Consider the following 20,096-nt stretch of genomic DNA (forward strand, 5'->3'; position numbering starts at 1 on the left):
AAAGTCATCCAATCTCTCCCAGTTTCTTGCTGTGTCACGATAGAGTTTTTCTCAGCATGCCTGAATGAAAATTGGGACCTTGAACACTCCCAGGTGCTGATAAAGGTATCCAGGTTGTGACCCAAAACACTGAAAAAAACTGGCCCTGGCCCTTGAGCCAAATTCCTCCAAACCCTCATATGTGGAAGGAAAGGTGAGGTGAAGTGGAGAAAGCACTGGAAGCCTGAAGGGAGAAGAGCCCAGGAGATGGCCTAAAACCTGCATCGGTCTCATATCATCTCCAAGCTTCTAACTTTGATGCTGGCATAACGTGCATGAGAAGTTCATGTGCTTCCTCAAAGAGCTAAACACACACCTTTTCTAGGATTTGGAGAAGCTAAAATGTCCAGCAGGAGCTGAAGGACCTGCAAACTTGGTCACTGTCCTGTGCTAACAAGTTTTTCTGCAACAGAGCAAGTGGTGACTGTGAGAAACCAAACTTGTCAGGGAAGAATGCTTTCCATGCAGGTTTCTCCACTTCTTTTTGCCTAGTTATATTGGAAAGAAGGACCAATCTGGGAGCAGCTGCAGAAAATTGGAGTCCAGGATTAAACCCACGGATCTGGGACATTTAGAATTAAGAGCACCCTACTTTGGAGCCCTTCTCTGTAACTAGGCCTTATATCTAGAATGTTCTCGCCCGCTTCCCAAACCCCAGTGACATTAAGTGCTTTGTCCTGAGTCACACGCAGCACCTGTGTTGGACTACCCGGAGAGATAGGGTCTCACTGGGTTGCCCAGGCTGGTCTCAAACTCCTGAGCTTAATTGATCCACCAGCCTCAGCCTCCCAAAGTGCTGGGATTACAGATGTGAGCCACCAGAGGCAGCCTTGAGTTAAATTTTGTAAATGGTAAAGAAGGGTGTTACTCTGCTGGATAGGGGATTGATACTGAATACCAAGGGGAAAATGGACTTCTACTTCACAATGGAGGAGAACAGCATAGCTTTACTTTGCCATTCTCAAAAAAGAGAGTCCAGTGATGGCCATCTTGACTGCTGGAGATGAGGAACTCCTTCACATACATGCTGGCTAAGGCATGCTTGCTTCCCCTTCATCTGCTGCTACGAATTTAAGTTTCCTGAGGCCTCACAGTCATGCTTCCTGTTAAGCCTGCAGAACTTCATTCAAAGGAAGGAAGAACTGATTCAAGCCTCTACATGGATGAAACCTGATGAAAACATTACGCTAACTGAAAGCAGCCAGACACACAAGGCCTCCCATTTGGTTGTATGATTCCATCTACAGGAAATCTCCAAAACAGGTAAACCTCTACGGACAAAAAGCAGATTGGTTAGTGGTTGCCAGGGACTATTGGGAACATGTGTATGTGGCGGTGGCGATGGCAGGGGCGGGGTGACCGTGGGGGGCGGTGGTAGCGGAGGTGTGGAAGGAGGCGTGTGGAAAGTGACTGCTTACAGATACAGGGGTTTCGGTTTCTCTTCTTTTCGGTTGAAAATGTTTTGGAACCAGGTGCTTGTGACAGGTCTGCAACATTGTGAAGGAGCCGTACCCAGCATCCTCCCCCTGGCCTCCCCTTTGTCTTTATCCCATCCAGTAGAAAGGGAGAGTTCCCCCACTGGTGCAGAGAGGATCACCAGCGGGATCCCTCCTCCCCGCCCCACTCCACATCCACCGCAACGGGCCTCCAGCCACTTCAAGGCCCAGGCCTGCTCCCTCAGGGCCAATGGGAAGGCGATGAGGTCACCTGATGGGCGTGCCCTCCAGCCGTTTCCAGGCCCAGGCCTGCTCCCTCAGGGCCAATGGGAAGGCGATGAGGTCACCTGATGGGCGTGCCCTCCAGCCGTTTCCAGGCCCAGGCCTGCTCCCTCAGGGCCAATGGGAAGGCGATGAGGTCACCTGATGGGCGTCCCTGGTGAGGCCGTGGCCACGTGAGAGTGAGGCCGTCACCATGTGGTGATGTGGTGGCACGAGGCATGCCCATGGGACTGGGTTCCCCAGCCAATGAGGGTCTGGGCCCTGGTTGCTAGGATACACGGTACTGGATACTATAACGGTCATCTTGAGAGGCATCTTGTCGTGCTAGAGCATGCCGAGCCGAGATAGCGCACCCAACACCCAGCATGTTGGGGAGGAGGAGCTGTGGAGGGTCCTCTGGTGCTGGCGGCCGGGGGCATACCCGCTCTTGCACCACCTGAGTGGGGGTTTTGTTTTCTGTGAGCGAGGTGGAGCATAGTCTACAGGAAGGCCACTACGCCCAATGCCTGAGTCCCTCTGCGCCAGTCTTCCTAGCTGCCGTGATTGAGTACCTGACAGCCCAGATCCTGGAGCTGGCGGGCAAGGAGGCCCATAACAGCTGAGAGAGGACCATCACTCCACAGCTGCTGGACATGGCGGTTCACAACAACACGCTGCTGAGCACCCTCTTTGACACAACAACCATCTTTCAAGTGGTTCCTGGCCGGGACTAGCTGCTGACGACGCCCGACTTCTGGGACCTGGCAGGTCCACTTGTCCACCCACCCAGCCCCAAATCCCCCAGCCCCCAAACCACCCCTCGTTTCCACCACCCGGAAGTCTCTTGGGCCTTCATTCATTAATTCTGTCAGTAAAGTGTTTAATTAAAAAAGAAAAGAAAAGAAAAGAAAAGAAATAATAGTTTCTTTTAAAGACTTTCTTCAAAGCCCTCTTGCTTTTTGCTAGTAACTTTGTTAAACCCTATCCTATGTAGCTGTTAGATGTAAGAGATACATTCTATGTCCTTGTACTTTAACCAAGGTATTTATGTTATTACTTTTCTAAGTCATTTCACAAGCAACTTCCTCTCCCTTCATTATTTAGATTTCCTCTTTCCCTTTGTTCTCCATTGCCTTTACCTATTTAGAAAAGTTTTAAATTGTTAGCCAGTCAGGTTCAGTTTAGATTGTGAGGTTTGACTCCAACCAACAGAGACTGGACACAGCATAAGGAATAAATGCCTGCCTTTCCTTTGTTCAGTGCACTCTTGTGGCAAGATGACTGACGAACAGTACCCTTTCTGCAAAAAGTAAAATTGTCTTGCTGAGAGAACTTTTTGTCTGAATGCGAATTTTTCCTTGCAGTACCTAGGAACAAACAGTCTGTCTCTAACAAGAGCATGACTGAGCCCATCATTCTGTCTGTGACAGAGCATGGCCACTGAGCCGTCTCAGACTCAGGATATTTCATAGTCATGGTTTGTAATGAGCATCAGAAAGCAGTGTTTTCAATATTTTCCACTATGAGGATCTTTGACCTATGCCAAAGATCTGTTTTTACTCTGGCTGAAACAGAATTGTCTATTTTCTTCCCTTCTTAGAGTGCCAATTCTTGAAGATTTTCCAACTTTCCCAATTCATCTTCTGAAGTCTTTTCCCCTCACTATTGCTTGCCAGAGCAGAGTGAGCCTCCTGAGCTACTCTCCCAGTGGGTCAATTGCAAGTCTGAGGCTCACAGGTCCCAATACATGGGTCCCGGTTTCTGTGCCTGTGTGCAGAGATGGAAGCTCATGAATGTGCTAGTTTACCCCCTCATCCACAGGATAGGATAGGACTTGTTTTCCATGCTCATGCCAACACTCTGTGCTATTATCCAACTTATCAGAACCTGATAAGAAAACAGTATCTCTTTAGTTTGTATTTCTTAATCACAAATGAGCATACATTCATGTATAGATAAAATAATATTTAATTTGAACAGAAGTGTGCCTTTTCCATTCATCAAAGCCCCAGGAGTTGGATCCCTAGAATAATAAATGTATATGCTCAGCCTCTTCTCTCAAGAGTCTCCATGGTTTCCTGATCTACGATTGTTTGGGACACCATGACCTAACACCCTGGAGATGTGTCAGCACTAGCTCTACACACAGCACTTGTCATAAAATCTTTGCATTCACTGCTATGTGTGATGGGTGATGTTCCCACACAGGGCAAAATTTGCTAGATGCTTCCCTGCATATTCTAGCAGTCGGAGACATGTCACAGGAAAGATAAGCTGTGAGTTAGGCACAATCTCCAGGTGCTAGTCTGCAGCTCCACACCTTTCTCTCCCACTGGTTGAGATACGCCCATATGTATCAAAATTAGTGAAAATGGCATTCCAAGACCACAGCTCCTCACCTCCCTTTGCAGTAGACTTCATGCCTCTAGAGATTGGTATGTCTAAAGTTAGAGTCCACACAGAGAATGTTGTGCATGCAGGTGAATGAAGGAGGTTGACAGGCTCCCATCTCTCACACTCCGTGTTTATCACTTCTTGTTACTGAATCTGGCCTCATATTCGGACACCAGGGACCACAGGGACTCTTTTTAAAGGGTTGGGGAGGAAGTCTTAGGATCCCCACCCACTCCTTCACCTCCTTTGAGAAAAATACAAATCAGCGGAACCAAGCGACTTTACAAAGAGTCATACAACATCAGTGTCATTATGCAAAACGGCACACTCAGTTGAAGCCCAAGCCAGGACCCAAGCCAGTTAGCAGAGAGGGGTGTCATCTGAACACACAAGGCTTCAGCAGTGATGTTATAAAGTAACTAACAAGCGTCATGTATTGTGAATGAACGAAATCATGGCTGTTAGCCCATGGAATGAATCTGGACAGAGGATAAAGTCAAAAGATGGGTGCTACTTAGCAAATCAAAGGAAGCAACTTTAAAAGTCTGGTTCTGATTTATAGAGAAGCTTGTTGGTATGTGATGAGGTGGAGGAGAGTAACCAAAAGGTGTTTGAAGATGTAACATATGCAGATTGCACCCAGGGGCCTCTGGAGGATGGGACAGCCTGCCCTGGCAATGTCTCCTAACAATGGTGTCTGTAAAGGGTTATTCATTGGTGAGCTCTGACTAACCCTTAGGGAAGAGCTAACCACTACTTGCTTTCCTGAGAAACCCAATCTGGACTGAATGCTCAAATTTTGTATTTCTCCTTGATAGAACTCCAATAGTCTGTGTTTCACATATGCATATCCAGTCCCTATAGAGGAATGTGTTCAGTTTTTGTTCAACACTCCGGGGACTGGCAAAAAATCTCATTTTCCCAAACATCTAGTTATAATCACTTTGGAGGTTTTGTTCCACATTAGGTTTTTCTCAGTCTCAGGGGTCTATGTATCTATTGTCACAGGTTTTGGGAGAAAACTTTTGGGCTCTCAGCAGTCATGTATCTTGGATCCCTGGTATCTGAATGTAGAATGTGTAATATGATCATTGTAGAGACAGGGTCCCTGGCATCTCCCAATTTAGCCCCCGGAGAAACTGCCTTATTGTACTAACACCCCCACATCTGTATTTTCTGAGATACAAAGGGAAACATACACAAGGTCAGATTTTTGTTTTACATCTTAATTTCAACTTCTTGCCCAATTTCTAGACCTTTTAATCTTTCTTAGTTCTGCCAATGACACAGTAGTTCTCCTTGGGGGTGGAGGACTTGGTGGTGGTCAAGGTGAAGAAAGAGTTTCTGGAGTTGAAAGAAGCTGATGTGGAGAATAGGCTTTACACTTTTTTTTTTTTTAGGTGAACCTTTTAATTAAAATGTAGTTTGTTTTTATTTTATTTTAAATTATTTTTTCTGTCATTTTGCTGTTTATTTACAATATGCCTTGTAGTTTTTTTGTGCCTCATTTCCTGCATTTCTATCTCTTGTATTTTTAAAAAATTTATTTATTATACTTTAAGTTCATTCTCAGCAAACTGACATAGGAACAGAAAACCAAACACCACATGTTCTCACTCACAAGTGGGTGTTGAACAATGAGAACACATGGACACGGGGGAGGGGAGCATCACCCACTGGGGCCTGGGAGGGTGGAGGGCTAGGGGAGGAATAGCAGGGGGTGGGGGGATTGAGGAGGGATAGCATTAGGAGATGACAGGGTGATGGATGCAGCAAACTGCCACCATGGGGCGTGTATACCTACATAACAAACCTGCACGATCTGCACATATACCCCAGGGCTTCATACTTTATAGTGAGGTTGATCTTAGAAAAACGACTTTACATCTCTGGTCTCAATGGCTTATTTATTTATGTTGTAAAATTAAGAGTACCCACCTCCCAGGTTGGAAGCAGAGATGAAAAGGTGTCATTGCTCAATCCCCTAGCACATAGGGTGAAGGTTCATAACTAACTTTAGAACCAAGGAGGCAAGGCGTGAAGAGGGCCCACTCAACATCCCGATCACGCAACTTCCTCCTACTTTCATGGCCACGTCCTTATTTGAGGTTCAGTAAGATTACTGCTCATTTCTTTTTGTTTGTTTCTGGCTTCTTGAGCTTGCCCTGTTTGGTCAAGATAAATGACAGTTTTCGGAGTCATCCTCATTCTCACGAGCTTCTCAGATGCCTTGTTTGAGACATCATGTCTACACAAGTTACAGTTGTTTCCCAACGGCAGGAACTGTTCCGTGCTTAACCAACTATATGCCAAGCATCAGCACAGTGCCTGGCATTCAGGATGTAACCAGGGGATGTGTGTTGTGAACAGATTTGTCTAAGTCTTGTTGCTCCTCAAAGTGAGTCTGAAGGGCAACCAACTAAAGAAAGAAGAAATGTAGGATGTCTTGATAACCCAATTTAACACCATAACATTCACCAATACCAAGACTCAGTTTCTTCCCTGGATAGGGAAGGCTGGTTGAGTCTTAACCCAAGTGAGCACCACTGTCATCACAGGGGTTAGTCCTGCTACGCCACTGACCAACAGGAAAATTTGTGCCTTTGGAGTGGACAAATCCATGAAGAGGCCAAACCCTGTCAAAGTCTAAGCATCTGATGGCTAAAATAACTTGGTTTCTTTAAAAAATAATAAAAAGCTTCTGACTCCCCCCACCAAAAGCCAACCTGATATCAAAGAGCCAAGAGGCATCTCAGATTCGTCAACATTCCTTTAATGAGCTGAGAAACGTTTCATGGTAAACTCAGCAGCTGAGTAACAGGATGATGGCACCACAACAGATAATCAAGGCAGGAGGTCAAAGCATTGGAGCCAACACCCACCCGGGATGGGGTATAAAAGGGCCGGGAGGAGAAGAGGCTTCAGACTTAGTGACTTGGCCTTTCCAGCTGATCTGAAGCTCCTGTGCAACCTCAGCCCAACACCATGACCTCCTCCTACAGCAGCTCCTCCTGCCTTCTGGGCTGCACCATGGGTCCTGGAGCAAGAAATGCCTCCGTCTCTCCCATCGACATTGGGTGCCAGCCCGGGGCAGAGGCCAAGGCTGCCTCCATGTGCCTCTTGGCCAATGTGGCACATGCCAACCGAGTCCGTGTGGGGTCGACTCCCCTGGGCCGCCCCAGTCTCTGTCTACCCCCCACCTGCCACACTGCTTGTCCCTTGCCAGGGACCTGCCACATTCCCGGCAACATCGGAATCTGTGGGGCCTATGGTGAAAACACCCTGAATGGCCATGAGAAGGAGACCATGCAGTTCCTGAATGACCGCCTGGCCAACTACCTGGAGAAGGTGCGACAGCTGGAGCGGGACAACGCGGAGCTAGAGAGCCAACTCCGTGAGAGGAGCAAGTGCCACGAGTCCACCGTGTGCCCCGACTACCAGTCCTACTTCCGCACCATCGAGGAGCTCCAGCAGAAGGTGAGGTGTGGGAACGCCTGGGCGTGCTGGGTCTGAGAAGCCAGACGGCTTCTCATGGCAGGAGGAATCCATGTCAGGCTCAGGGAGCTTTGGGTTCTTGGCTTCTCTTGGATATGAGCATAGACACCACACGTGGAGTGGGAGCCTAAGGTACGATGCTTTGTGTGTGAACCATCTTCCTGTTTTCCTCAGATCCTGTGCAGCAAGGCTGAGAACGCCAGGCTGATTGTACAAATCGACAATGCCAAGCTGGCTGCCGATGACTTTAGGATCAAGTAAGTCCGGTGCAGGAGGCCAGGATGACTCCTTCCCCATCCTCCATCCCAATGCCCAAATACTTGTTGAGTGAGTGAATCATTGTCCTTTCTCCCTTGCTAGATTCTCCCCAGTAAAAGTTTCATTACAATCAAAATGGATAGAAGATGGAAGGGAAAACCCTTCATTAATCCAACCATGTATGTTTTTCCTCCTTCATTTATTTCCCTAACATGGAGGCAGCCTAAATTCATTAGCCAGGAGCAAAATGAGGTGATTTCAAGGATAAACTGAGCAAGACAGCCATTCATTTTCATATATAAGTCAGAGGAGTCATAGATGAGTCTTCGTCCAGATTTAACTATGCAGTCCTAGGGTACTAGGTATGAGATACTTAGGAAAAAACCAGAGGGGAAGACAGTTGAAAGCAAGGGATAAGGAGCTGTGGATCACAACCGGGCACCTGGCTATTGCTTATCTTTGGTAACTGACGGCCACTGCAATGGAATGAGCATTGGACTGGGTCCCAAGACACACGATCTTAGGCAACTCAGTTGATCTTAGTGAACCGCAGCTGCCACAGAATACAATGGCAAAAATGTATATTGTGCAATGTAGTGCTGTGATTGTTTCATCAGACCACCAGCTCTTTGAGAAGAGGGGCTGTGTCTAATTCACCTTTGAGGCCAGAGAGCTAAACAGAGTGAACAAATGAGGATCCAAGGTGGTGTGGGAGGTGGGAACCCGGGGCAGCCGAGAGGGGCTCTTGGTGGAATTCTTGTTGACCCTGCACCTCCTGTGACTGAAGGCTGGAGAGTGAGCGCTCCCTGCGTCAGCTGGTGGAGGCGGACATGTGTGGTACGCAGAAGCTCCTGGATGATGCGACCCTGGCCAAGGCCGACCTGGAGGCCCAGCAGGAGTCCCTGAAGGAAGAGCAGCTCTCTCTCAAGAGCAACCATGAGCAGGTACAGCCCTGGCCGCTCAGACTCCTGGTGTGGGGGGCGGGCAGTGCTGGGCAGATAGGGGAGCTCCCTGGCCCTGGGGCTCTCAGAGCAGAACCTGGGCTCAGCTGGCATCAGCATGCAGGGCTGAGGTGGGTCTGAGGGTTCAGAGGGCCTCTGTGGAAGGTGCAGACTTGCCTTGGGCACAAGGAAGGCATCCAGGTGGGCTCTCCCGACTGCACTCTGGGCAAGACTTTCCCATTTGCTTGTGTATGGGGCTCCCCTCCTACTGCTTGCCAGGGGTGGGGTCCTGGTGCTGTCTGCTCCATCAAAGGCCCTCTCCTCACACAAACTGTCTGTGCCTTCCTCCCTTCTGCAGGAAGTAAAGACTCTGAGGAGTCAGCTAGGGGACAAGATCCGGATCGAGCTGGACATTGAGCCCACCATTGACCTGAGCAGGGTGCTGGGGGAGATGCGGGCTCAGTACGAGGCCATGGTGGAGACCAACCGCCAGGACGCGGAGCAGTGGTTCCAAGCCCAGGTGAGCAGGGGGTACAGAGCCGGGGGACATCTGGCCTCCATCTGGGCAGGGAGGTGACTGTGCCTCTCTGTGCTCCAGTCTGAAGGCATCAGCCTGCAGGCCATGTCCTGCTCTGAGGAGATTCAGTGCTGCCAGTCGGAGATCCTGGAGCTGAGATGCACGGTGAACGCCCTGGAGGTGGAGCGCCAAGCCCAGCACACCTTGGTACGTGTCCTTCACCCTCACTGCACTGCAAACGCCACGTGCCACGGCCTGATAGCATTTAATTTTGTAGGTCTCACTATCTAGGTTTCTCCCATCTGCAAACTCGTTGATTGTGAATTTCTTTTTTGTCTTTATTGTAAAGATCAGGTCAAATTCAGAAACACAGCTTAACAAAACAATCTCTCTTTTAAAACATATTTAAGAAAAGGCATTAAATGCACCAAAATTTACTGAGTTCTAATTTTTTTGGGGGTATTGCAAATATAGAGATGAATAACGTGAAGCCAATTAAATTTTGGGGGCAGTGCTGGTTTGGGAAAAGACTTGTTCACTGTCAACTTGATTTATCAAGGGCTCTGGGGTATGAGTTCCTGGAATTTGCCCTGGGCTAGGTGAATTTTGGCAATGCAGCATGTTTAGCTACTGTTACCACCATCAAAATCTGGGGCATGTAGCAGTTTCTCTGGGGGTCTTGGGTATTTTATCCCCTTATTTCCCACTACAGAAGGACTGTCTGCAGAACTCCCTGTGTGAAGCCGAGGACCGCTACGGCACGGAGCTGGCCCAGATGCAGAGCCTCATTAGCAACGTGGAGGAGCAGCTGTCTGAGATCCGAGCTGACCTGGAGCGGCAGAACCAGGAGTATCAGGTGCTGCTGGACGTGAAGGCCCGGCTGGAGAATGAGATTGCCACGTACCGGAACCTTCTGGAGAGTGAGGACTGCAAGTACGTGTGATCTGGGCAATTCCTGGCCAAATCATTGACCCAGTTCTCATGAGGTCCTCAGGGCAGCAGAGGGGCTGTCTCTCCATTGAACGAGGCTCTCTGTGCACTCCTTTTCCGTGAGTCATTGCCTGGTCCTGCACCCTCTATATGGTCGACAGAGTGAAGGGAATGACCATCCGCTTAGAGGACATGACCAGGTCTCCGTGGGGGCTGCTTGAGGTAGCCATGATCTGATGAGAGTAGACACGGGGTCGCTGCTCAAACAGGAGACATGACTACTGATCCGGCAGTAGATCCAATTTCTGGACGTGCTTTTCTCTTCTTAAATTCTTCCTAGGAATTTTTATTCTATAGGATCCCTTTAATCATGTAAGACCTTTTAGAAATCACCTATGTAGTCTAACCCTGGAGGTGCTCACTCGGTGCTAATGGTCACAGGCTTCAGCAGGGTCCATGTCCTCTGGTTTTGCAGTGGGGACCCCTTCCTCATGCCCCCACGTGGCACTGAGACCCCATTCATTCCTTGCTTCTCACTTCACTCACGTTTTCTCTCTGCAGACTCCCCTGTAATCCGTGCTCCACGCCTCCCTCCTGTGTGGCTGCCGCATGTGCTCCTTGTCCAAGCTGTGGCCCCAGCACCACCTGTGGAGCCAGCACCGGAAGCCGATTCTGAATGCCTGTGGACCCGTGGGGGCTGGCTCAGGCAAGGGATACCCAGAGAGAGATGCTTGTTATACCTTTAGAAAATCTGGCTTCTAACTTTCTGTATGTATAGGCCTGTCCAAAGGCTATGAGACACCAGGGACAGTGGAATCTTGATGTGAAATCCCTCCTTTCCAGCTCTGGTTTTCCCAGATGAGTTCTATGCCCTCAGTGGATGGATTCCAACCACCCATGGTGGCTCCGAATATCTGGATTGGAGAGATGTAAGGTTGAAAAAGTGTCTGGAGTGGGAGTACAGCATCATTTAAAATTGCACTTGCACTTCAAGGACACCAACTTTAACTTGAAAAATCTTTATAGTTTGTGACAAAGGAAGTGAAGAACAGGCTTCCCTGTCTGAGATTCGCCATGTTTCTTGGGTTGTTTTTAACATTGCCAACCTGGATTATGGCATCAGGGAGCGGGAAATAGAACCGGAATTGTACCTGACCCTTTCTTTTCTAATTCCCTTCTATCCTTCTGCCTCCCTACCTTGGACGCTGATTAAGTAGAACATTTCCTGGTATCAAATCCTGAGTTCTCTCTACGTCAGGGTTTCTAGCTTTGACAAAGGACTAGACTTTCCTTTTCTGTGGCAAAACAGCCTCTTACATATGGCTTACATAGCTTCTTGCTATGTGAAAGGAACTTTCATAAGAAATGTCTCTTTTTTTTCTCTATAAATTCCGACTCTCAAGACTTGTCTGGCTATAACCCCTGTCCCTATCTAATTCTCCTAGTTTAAAATACAAACAACAACTTCATTTTTTTTCCTAGTATTTCCTCCTGAAGTACTGAAACCTGTTGATTTAACAGGTGGAGAACTGCTAGGTTTGATGTGCTTCCACCTCTTCTCTTCCTACTCTCTATCTTTCTTACCATGATTCAGCCACGCTGGCCTTTCTGTTCCTTGGACATGGCTGGAGACCTGTCCCTGCTCATCTTCTCTCTGGGGTGCTCTTCCCCCTCACTATAAATGTTCAGGTCAGTTGCAAGTTTCCTTCTTCTGAGAGCTCCTGCTTGACTCTCAGTGTAAAGGACTCACAACACCCGACACTGTCCTGCTCATTTAGCACCTCCAACAGCTGAACTTGCCTCTGTATCTACTGTTTTCCCAATCAAAATGCTTACTCAAGATTAGCAATTGTTCACACTGCATCTCCAGAGCCTCGCCCACTGCTTGGTACATAATGGATGCTTAATAAATATCTGTTGTAAGAACGAATGTTTCTAGTCCTGACTTTATCTCTCACTTACGGGGTTTTCGAATCATCGCTTCACACGCCTAAGCCTCAGCATTTTTTTCTGCTACGAAACAGAGATAATGTTATTGTTCATACTTATATCCCAGGTCTGTGATGAATTCTAAGATAACAGAAATAAAAATACCCTGAAAAGGAGAGAGCACACCAAAAATCCTCACCCAGAGCCAATATTGATTGTATAATGTTTAAGGAGTGCAGGGGCTGACCCACATGGCCAGATTTAAGGGCCACCCATGACCTCAGGCTTCTTCTTATAGGCAGGTAAATAAATTTCCTCTAACATCTAAATTCAATCAGAAACAAATGGTGCACGTAATAACTTACTTCCCAGAGCAAACTATATTTGAGTATTTGCATTAGGCCAAAGAATGAGAAAACTTTGCTTGAAGGGGCAGAATCTTCTAAGTCTTGTGAGGCACTCGGTCATTTCAAGGGCCATTATGATCTCTGCAGAACTTAAATTTGGAGACTTGGGTGAATGCAGACTAGGCCCATTTGTGCTCCTAATTTCTGAATGCGATTACCAGCTATTTTTCACTGGAAAAAGCTCTGAGTTTGGTCTCCCTCCTCATCACGACTTGTAGCTTCATTGGAGAAAATGCAACAAAGAGAAATGGATGAGATGTGGACCATCGACGTGAGGGTAAAGGCATGGTTCAAGCCAGCCTCCTTTTCCTAGAGAAGGAACTGTCTGGTTGCATGTGGGGGGCTCCAGCTTGTGGTGCTAAATGCTAAATGTGGGCCTGGTGGTAAAGGTGTGTCCTTCTGGAAGACTCTCTCATGCTACCAAGCCATTTTCTCTGAAGCTGATTGACTAGGTTAGGCTATGTTATGAGGCAAGAACAGAAATCTTTCAGGAAACTGGCTTGCTTTTTTTTTTTCTTATTCTTCATGATCTGAGCTAGAAGGTTCCCTCTACACAGGTGACGTTTTCTGAGAAGAGAAGCAAATGAACACGGGACCTGTTGTGTTGATGTCGCCCCTTGGAGATACTGCTTCTTAGGAAAGAGTCTCCTGCTTCAGGCCAGCCCCAGTCTCCTGACGGTACCTGGTAGATTTCCTGCCTTACTACCAACAGCAGCACATACATCACCTGGAGCCTGCTTTTGCTTTCCTTTTCTTTGATTGTTAAAATAAACATTTGAAAGTAACTTATGGTTTTCAAATGGAGTTTTATACAACAGTGGTTTCTCTTGCCTGGTGTTAAAGGCAGTCTCTTCCCTCTGAGAACAGAGAGCCACACTACAGCTCTTATAGGGCAGACATCATAACTGCTTCTAAAAGATGAAGCTCACAGAGGTTAAATCACTTGACTGAAGATACACAATTAGGAAGTGTTTGAGCCAGGACTTGGACCTAGATTGCTCTGGCTGCAGATCAACTCTTGCTGTGTCACATCACCTGAGTGTTTCATCTGTGTTCCTTCGAGTGGCTCCGAGCTGCCTTTTAAAGGGAGATCCTGCAATGTAAGCCTTGGATGCCCCTGTCTCTCACACACAGGGTCACTGACACAGTGTGATTTGGAAAGGAGACAGACCTGCGTTTATTTAGCACAAGACTTACAGAAGGACAGCTATGAAAGTCAGTTCCCGGAACCAGCTACCCTACCCTGAGCTCATTGCTACCCAAACTGTTGCGAAGTGCTTTGTCTGTGTTGACCATTTAAAGTGTCATTATCAGTGTCTGAGAGGGGTTAAATATCAACTCTTGAAGGCAGAGTATGTCATTACCAGAGAAGAGCCCTTCCCAGTGATGTAAAACCAAATGAGCTGGCTCTTCTCTTGCCAGAGATTGCCTGCGCGAGTGGTGGAATGAAGCAGTTGTGGGCTTTAAGGCGACCAGACAGCCAATTTATATAATTCTCTTCTTTTCATAAAAGGACATGGGTTAAAATGCAAAGTTAAATGTGATCTACCTCTGAATGTTCTGTAGGACTTTTCAAGCAATCTCATTACTGGCTATATACCCAAAGGATTGTAAATCGTTTTATTATAAAGACACATGCACATGTATGTTCATTGCGGCACTGTTTACCATAGCAAAGACTTGGAACCAACCCAAATGCCCATCAACGATAGACTGCATAAAGAACATGTGGCACATGTACACCATGGAATACTATGCAGCCATAAAAAAAGATGAGTTCGTGTCCTTTGCAGGGACATGGATGAATCTGGAAACCATCATTCTCAGCAAACTCACACAAGAACAGAAAATCAAACACTGCATGTTCTCACTCATAGGTGGGTGTTGAACAATGAGAACACATGGACACAGGGAGGGGAGCAACACATGGGGGTACTAGAGGAGGGACAGCAGGGGGTGGGAAGTGGGGAGGGTGGGGAGGGATAATGTGGGGAGAAACACCAGATATAGGTGATGGGCAGATGGAGGCTGCAAACCAGCTTGCCATGTATGTACCTATACAACAATCCTGCATGATCTGCACATGTACCCCAGAACCTAAAGTACAATAATAAATAAATATATTTTTAAATGAAAACAAGTCTTGCCTTAATTCTGACTTGACTTGGCAGCACAGAGTTTGGAAGTCAGGGATTTTGTATCGTTGGTGCAGCATGCCCTGGTTTGGCTTTATGCTATGTCTGTGCACGCAGCACGCAGGCATTCCTTCAGCACATAGTTACCGGGTATTACCATGCACCAGATACCGTGAAGGATAATGCTGAGTATGATTTGCTCCAGAGCTGAGCTCATTTAGTCACTTCTATTTTTATCAACTGAGTGCTTTGTTATGTTAAGTGCTGTACTGGGAGTTAGAGATGAATAAGACAAAAGCAGTAAGACAAAATTTCTGCTTCTAAGGGGCTTCCAAGAATAATAACAACAGAATGAAGTGGGTTACATTCAAGGTAAGCTAACAGTCAATGTGAGTGGAGAAAGGGAACTGATTGAATGCTCTGCGAAGCTGGAGAAAGCTTCCCCTTGAAGGCATCTCTTGAGCTGAGAAGTACAAACTCTCAGGAATAGATTTGATTTACAGAACCTTTCAAAATCACAGTATTCAATACTGTTGGATTTTTTTTTTTTTTTTTTTTTTTTTCTGAAATGGAGTCTTTCTCTGTCATCCAGGCTGGAGTGCAGCAATGCGATCTTGGCTCACTGTAGCCTCCACCTCTTGAGTTCCAGCAATTCTCCTGCCTCAACCTCCCATGTCTGGGACTACAGACATGTGCCACCACCCCGGCTAATTATTGTATTTTAGTAGGGCTGGGGTTTCGCTGCTGCTACTACTGCTACATGCTGGCTGGGCTTGCCTCGAACTCCTCACAGGTGATCCACCCACCTCAGCCTCCCAGATTGCTGGGATTACAGGTGTGAGCCACTGTGCCTGGCCACAATACTGCTGTATTTTCAATGAGGAAAATGAAACAGGCTTGTCAGTATTTCTCCAGTTTACTGTGCATAATTCATGAAGTGGGCCAAATAAATAGTTCTACAATGACTCATCCAGAATTTAATATTTCCTCGAATTCCCAAATTATTCACTCTTCAAGTTCCCATGATGGTGATTTTCTCCTTTCTACTTACTGCACCTTTGCCCCATGACCATCTACAGCCAGATCAGTGAGAATTTTATTAGCTTAATGCCCGTAGGAAATGGTCCCCTGAAAGGCATAGAGGAATGGACTGATAATATTGAGGGGAGATCCACAGGCTGAAGTGGGCACAGAACAGTAGAGATGGTTCCTGGCCTAATACCCCAAGGGTTTCTGCAGGGTACCCCTATACTTCTCTCTATGTAAGCACGTCTATAGGATAAATTCCTAGAGGTGGAAATTACTGGTCAATAGGTGCATTTGTAATTCCAATAGATACTGCTGAACTGTTTTGTAAAGAGGTTGTACACTTATTCCCCCCCTCAACAGTGTATTAGAATCCTGTTTTTCTACATTTTGCTATGATCATGACATTAATCTATTTTTTTTTTTACTTTATCATGGTAAGAATATCTAACATGAGAAGTATCCTCTTAAAAAAACTTTAGGTGTATAATAAATTACTGTGGACTCTACGTACAATGCAGTACAGGAGGTCTCTGGGTCTTATTCACCTTGCTTGACTGAAACTGTGTGTTCATTGATTACTAACTCTCTATTTCCCCTTTTCCTCCAGTCTCTGGAAACCACCATTCCACTCTTTGATTCTATGAATTCGCCTATTTTAAATACTGTGTATAAGCAGAATTATGCAGTCTTTCTGTGACTGGCTTATTTCATTTAGCATGATGTCTTCAGGGTTGAATTTGACTATTTTAGATATCTCATGTAAGCAGAATCATGCAATATTTGTCTTTGTGTGATTGGCTGATTTCATTTAGCATAACGTCTTCAAGGTTTATTCATGTTGCATATTGCAGAATTCCCTGTTGTTTTTTTTTGTTTGTTTTGTTTTTTTGAGACAGGGTTTCGTTCTTGTTACCCAGGCTGGAGTGCAATGGTGCAATCTCAGCTCACCGCAACCTCCACCTCCTGGGTTCAGGCAATTCTCCTGCCTCAGCCTCCTGAGTAGCTGGGATTACAGGCACACGCCACCATGCCCAGATAATTTTTTGTATTTTTAGTAGAGACGGGGTTTCACCAAGTTGACCAGGATGGTCTCGATCTCTTGACCTCGTGATCCACCCGCCTCGGCCTCCCAAAGTGCTGGGATTACAGGCTTGAGCCACTGCGCCCGGCTGAATTCCCTCTTTTTTAAAGGCTGAATAGCATTTCAGTGTTTGCTTATACCAATTTCTTTTTCTTTTTGTCTGTCAACTGACATTTAGGTTGCTTCCCCATTCTGGTTATTGTGACTACTGCTGCAATGGCCACAGGAGTGTCAACATCTCTTTGAGATCCTGATTTCAATTCTTTTGGATAATACCCAGAAGTGAGGTTGTTGGATCATATGGTAATTCTATTTTTAATTCTTTGAGGATTCTCCATATTGTTTTCCATAGTGGCTGCACCAGTTTGCATTTTCCCAACAGTGTGGAATGGTTCCAGCTCCTCCATATCCTCACCAATACTTGTCTTTTTTTTTTTTTTGGTTAGTAGCCATCCTGAGTGGTGTGAAGTGACATCTCCTGGTTTTGATTTGCATTTCCCTTATGGCTGGTGACTTCGAGCATTTTTTCATGTACCTGATGAGCATTCGTATGTCTGCTTTAGAGAAATGTCTGTAGAAGTCCTTAGCCCATTTTCAAATGCTTTTTTTTTAAACATTTTTATTTTTTACAGTTGAGTTGTAGGACTTCCTTATATATTTTGGAGGCTAACGCTTTATCAGATATTTGATTTACAATTTTTTCTCCCGTTCAGTGGGTTGTATTTTTACTCTGTTGTTTCTCTTGCTGTGCAACAGCTTTTTAGTAAGATTAACTTTTTGATCTTTACTATGTTAAAGTAAAAAAATAGTGATTTAATAAGCATTTTTTGAATTATAAATGGTGTAAGCATCTAAACATACCAGCAAAACCATTAAAAGACACAACACATTTAGTGCTTACCATGTACTCTGTGCTAGACACACTTTTACACAATTTACAGGTATTAATTTCTTTAAGACTTAAATCCACTGGACAGGTGCTATTGCTACTCCATTGTGCATAGGCAGAAATTGAGGCACAGAGATTTCAAGTCACCAGTCCGAGTTCACACAGCTAATAAATGATAGAACCAAAATCTGAACCCAGGCAGGCTGGCTCCCAAGCTCATTATCTTAACCCTCTACTATACTGCATTAAAGGATTTTGTAATAGGTCTTGGTATGAGGTAAATAAGGGAAAATGTCCTGCTCTAGCATGTAGCTGAAGGAACTCTAGGATCAGGAAACAAAGGGGATGGGAAATGATGACAATGTTTTCATGATTTAGTCTCTGATGACCTTAAGACCTGGGATAAGAATAAAACAAAATAGGCAGGGCTTGGTGGGTCACACCTGTAATCCCAGCACTTTGGGAGGCCAAGGTGGTTGGATCACCTGAGGTCAGGAATTTGAGACCAGCCTGGCTAACATGGTGAAACTCCACCTCTACTAAAAACACAAAAAATTAGCCAGGCATGGTGGTGCGTGCCTGTAATCCCAGCTACTCAGGAGGCTGAGACAGGAGAATCCCTTGAACCCAGGAGGCGGAGGTTGTAGTGAGCCAAGATCACTCCCCTGCTTTCCAGCCTGGGCAATAAGAGCAAAATTCTGTCAGAAAAAAAAAAAAGGCAGAATAATAATTTAAAAAATACTTAAAATCAAACCAAAGTTTCCCAAGTAACTAGATTTTAATATCCTACTTAATAGAAAAGAAAATGGTGACTTTTTCCCCCAAAGCCTGCTGAGGTGGACTTTTGAAATCACAAAAATGTTTCGGGGTATCCTTCCTCAGACCCCGTTCTCCTCACCCAGCACGTCTGAGAGCCTTGCAGGCACAGTGGCACCAGGACAGACCGCTTGTCGTGGTTTGCAGATGTTTTTCCGGTGTAATTCACATCAGGATGTGGTGTGTGGCAACCCCTGTTTCCTTAGGTGTTTTCAGAATTTCCCTCCTGCAGCTGGAGCAGGTGCCTGCAGATTAGACTCACACCCTGTGGGCCGTCCAGTGGCTCTGCTTCTCTCTCACTCAGAGATGTGTCAGAACGGTCTCTGAGTTCTGCACCATGGCACCAAGTCATGCTGTTCTGGATCCAGTGTCTCCCCTCTGCCTGAAGACAGACTACAGCTCAAAAACTTTACTCCTGAAGAGAGAAGTGGTGGCCCCTGTGAAGGAAGGAGGCTGTAGGACTACCTCTCTCTTCTCTCTTCACCTCTAATACTTCCCTTCATGCAACTTGGTGCACGTTTGTTTTCAGGGGCCAGGAACTCTTTTTTAAAAAATGATTTTTAAAAATTGTAATTGTACTTTAGATTCTGGAGTACACGTGCAGATCATGCAAGATTGTTACATATGTCTATTCATGGCAAGGTGGCTTATAAATCATTCTATTATAATGACACACGCCCATGCATGTTCATCACGGCACTGTTTACAACAGCAAAGACCTGGAACCAACCCAAATGCCCATCAATGATAGACTGGACAAAGAAAATGTGGCACATATACACCATGGAATACTATGCAGCTATAAAAAACGATGAGTTCGTGTCCTTTGTAGGGACATGGATGAACCTGGAAAGCATCATTCTCAGCAAACTGACACAAGAACAGAAAATGAAACACCACATGTTCTCACTTACAGGCAGGTGTTGAACAATGAGAACATGTGGACACAGAGGGGAGCATCACACCTGGAGTCTGTTGGGGACTCTTTTTAAAGAGGAGCAAGAGGAGGCTCATCCAATCATCTTCACTGTTAAGGATAGGCTCCTTCCCACCTACACAGCTGAATGTATCTCAGATACCTGCCTCATGCCTTCCACCTACTGCCAATTCCTTTGAGCTTAAAGAAAATCAGCAGAGCCCTCTGCTTTACAAAGGACTAGGTAGTGTCTATGTCATTATGCAAAACTGACCATGCAGAGCCCAAGCTAGAGACACAAATCTAGCTTTGAAGAGGGGAGTCGGGATGCAAAGGACGCAAAGCTTCAGCTGTGATGCTTAAGAAGTAACAAGTGTCATGTGTTTTGAGACAGAAGGAACCGTGATTTTAGCCAATGGGATAAAATCCTGCCAGAGGATAGGATCAAGAGATGGATCCTATTTAGCAAATCAAAGGGAAAAATTTTAATGGTCCAATTCTCTGGATTATAGTGATGCTATGTGATGAGGCAGAAGATAGGAACGAAGGGATCTTTGAAGACGGAAAATGCAGATGCACCCAGTGGCCTCTGAGGGATGGCCTGGCAGGGAGACGACTCTAAG

At 46.0% G+C, this 20,096-nt stretch overlaps 1 protein-coding gene and 1 pseudogene across 1 annotated transcript; both read left to right on the plus strand.

The window, feature by feature from the left end:
• The first annotated feature begins 2,058 nt into the window (after positions 1-2,058).
• Positions 2,059-5,767, plus strand: LOC118153764 (histone H2A-Bbd type 2/3-like; annotated as a pseudogene).
• A 1,286-nt stretch (positions 5,768-7,053) lies between these two features.
• On the plus strand, positions 7,054-12,201 carry LOC100397758 (keratin, type I cuticular Ha8). The gene is made up of 7 exons (XM_002748608.6): positions 7,054-7,607; positions 7,800-7,882; positions 8,671-8,827; positions 9,183-9,344; positions 9,423-9,548; positions 10,054-10,274; positions 10,833-12,201. The coding sequence occupies exons 1-7, from the start codon at positions 7,116-7,118 to the stop codon at positions 10,945-10,947; spliced, it is 1,356 nt and encodes a 451-aa protein (XP_002748654.1). The 5' UTR covers positions 7,054-7,115; the 3' UTR covers positions 10,948-12,201.
• Positions 12,202-20,096: the final 7,895 nt, after the last annotated feature.

This window comes from Callithrix jacchus, chromosome 5 (assembly GCF_049354715.1).
Source record: "Callithrix jacchus isolate 240 chromosome 5, calJac240_pri, whole genome shotgun sequence".
NCBI classification, from domain to species: domain Eukaryota; kingdom Metazoa; phylum Chordata; class Mammalia; order Primates; family Cebidae; genus Callithrix; species Callithrix jacchus.

What these genes read in the sequence shown, in the direction of transcription:
- LOC100397758 (XM_002748608.6), top strand. Translation starts at nt 7,116, where the DNA reads ATGACCTCCTCCTACAGCAGCTCCTCCTGCCTTCTGGGCTGCACCATG. An exon ending in GCCGATGACTTTAGGATCAA is followed by an intron (nt 7,883 to 8,670) that starts GTAAGTCCGGTG and finishes CTGTGACTGAAG; the next exon opens with GCTGGAGAGTGAGCGCTCCC. An exon ending in TCAAGAGCAACCATGAGCAG is followed by an intron (nt 8,828 to 9,182) that starts GTACAGCCCTGG and finishes TCCCTTCTGCAG; the next exon opens with GAAGTAAAGACTCTGAGGAG.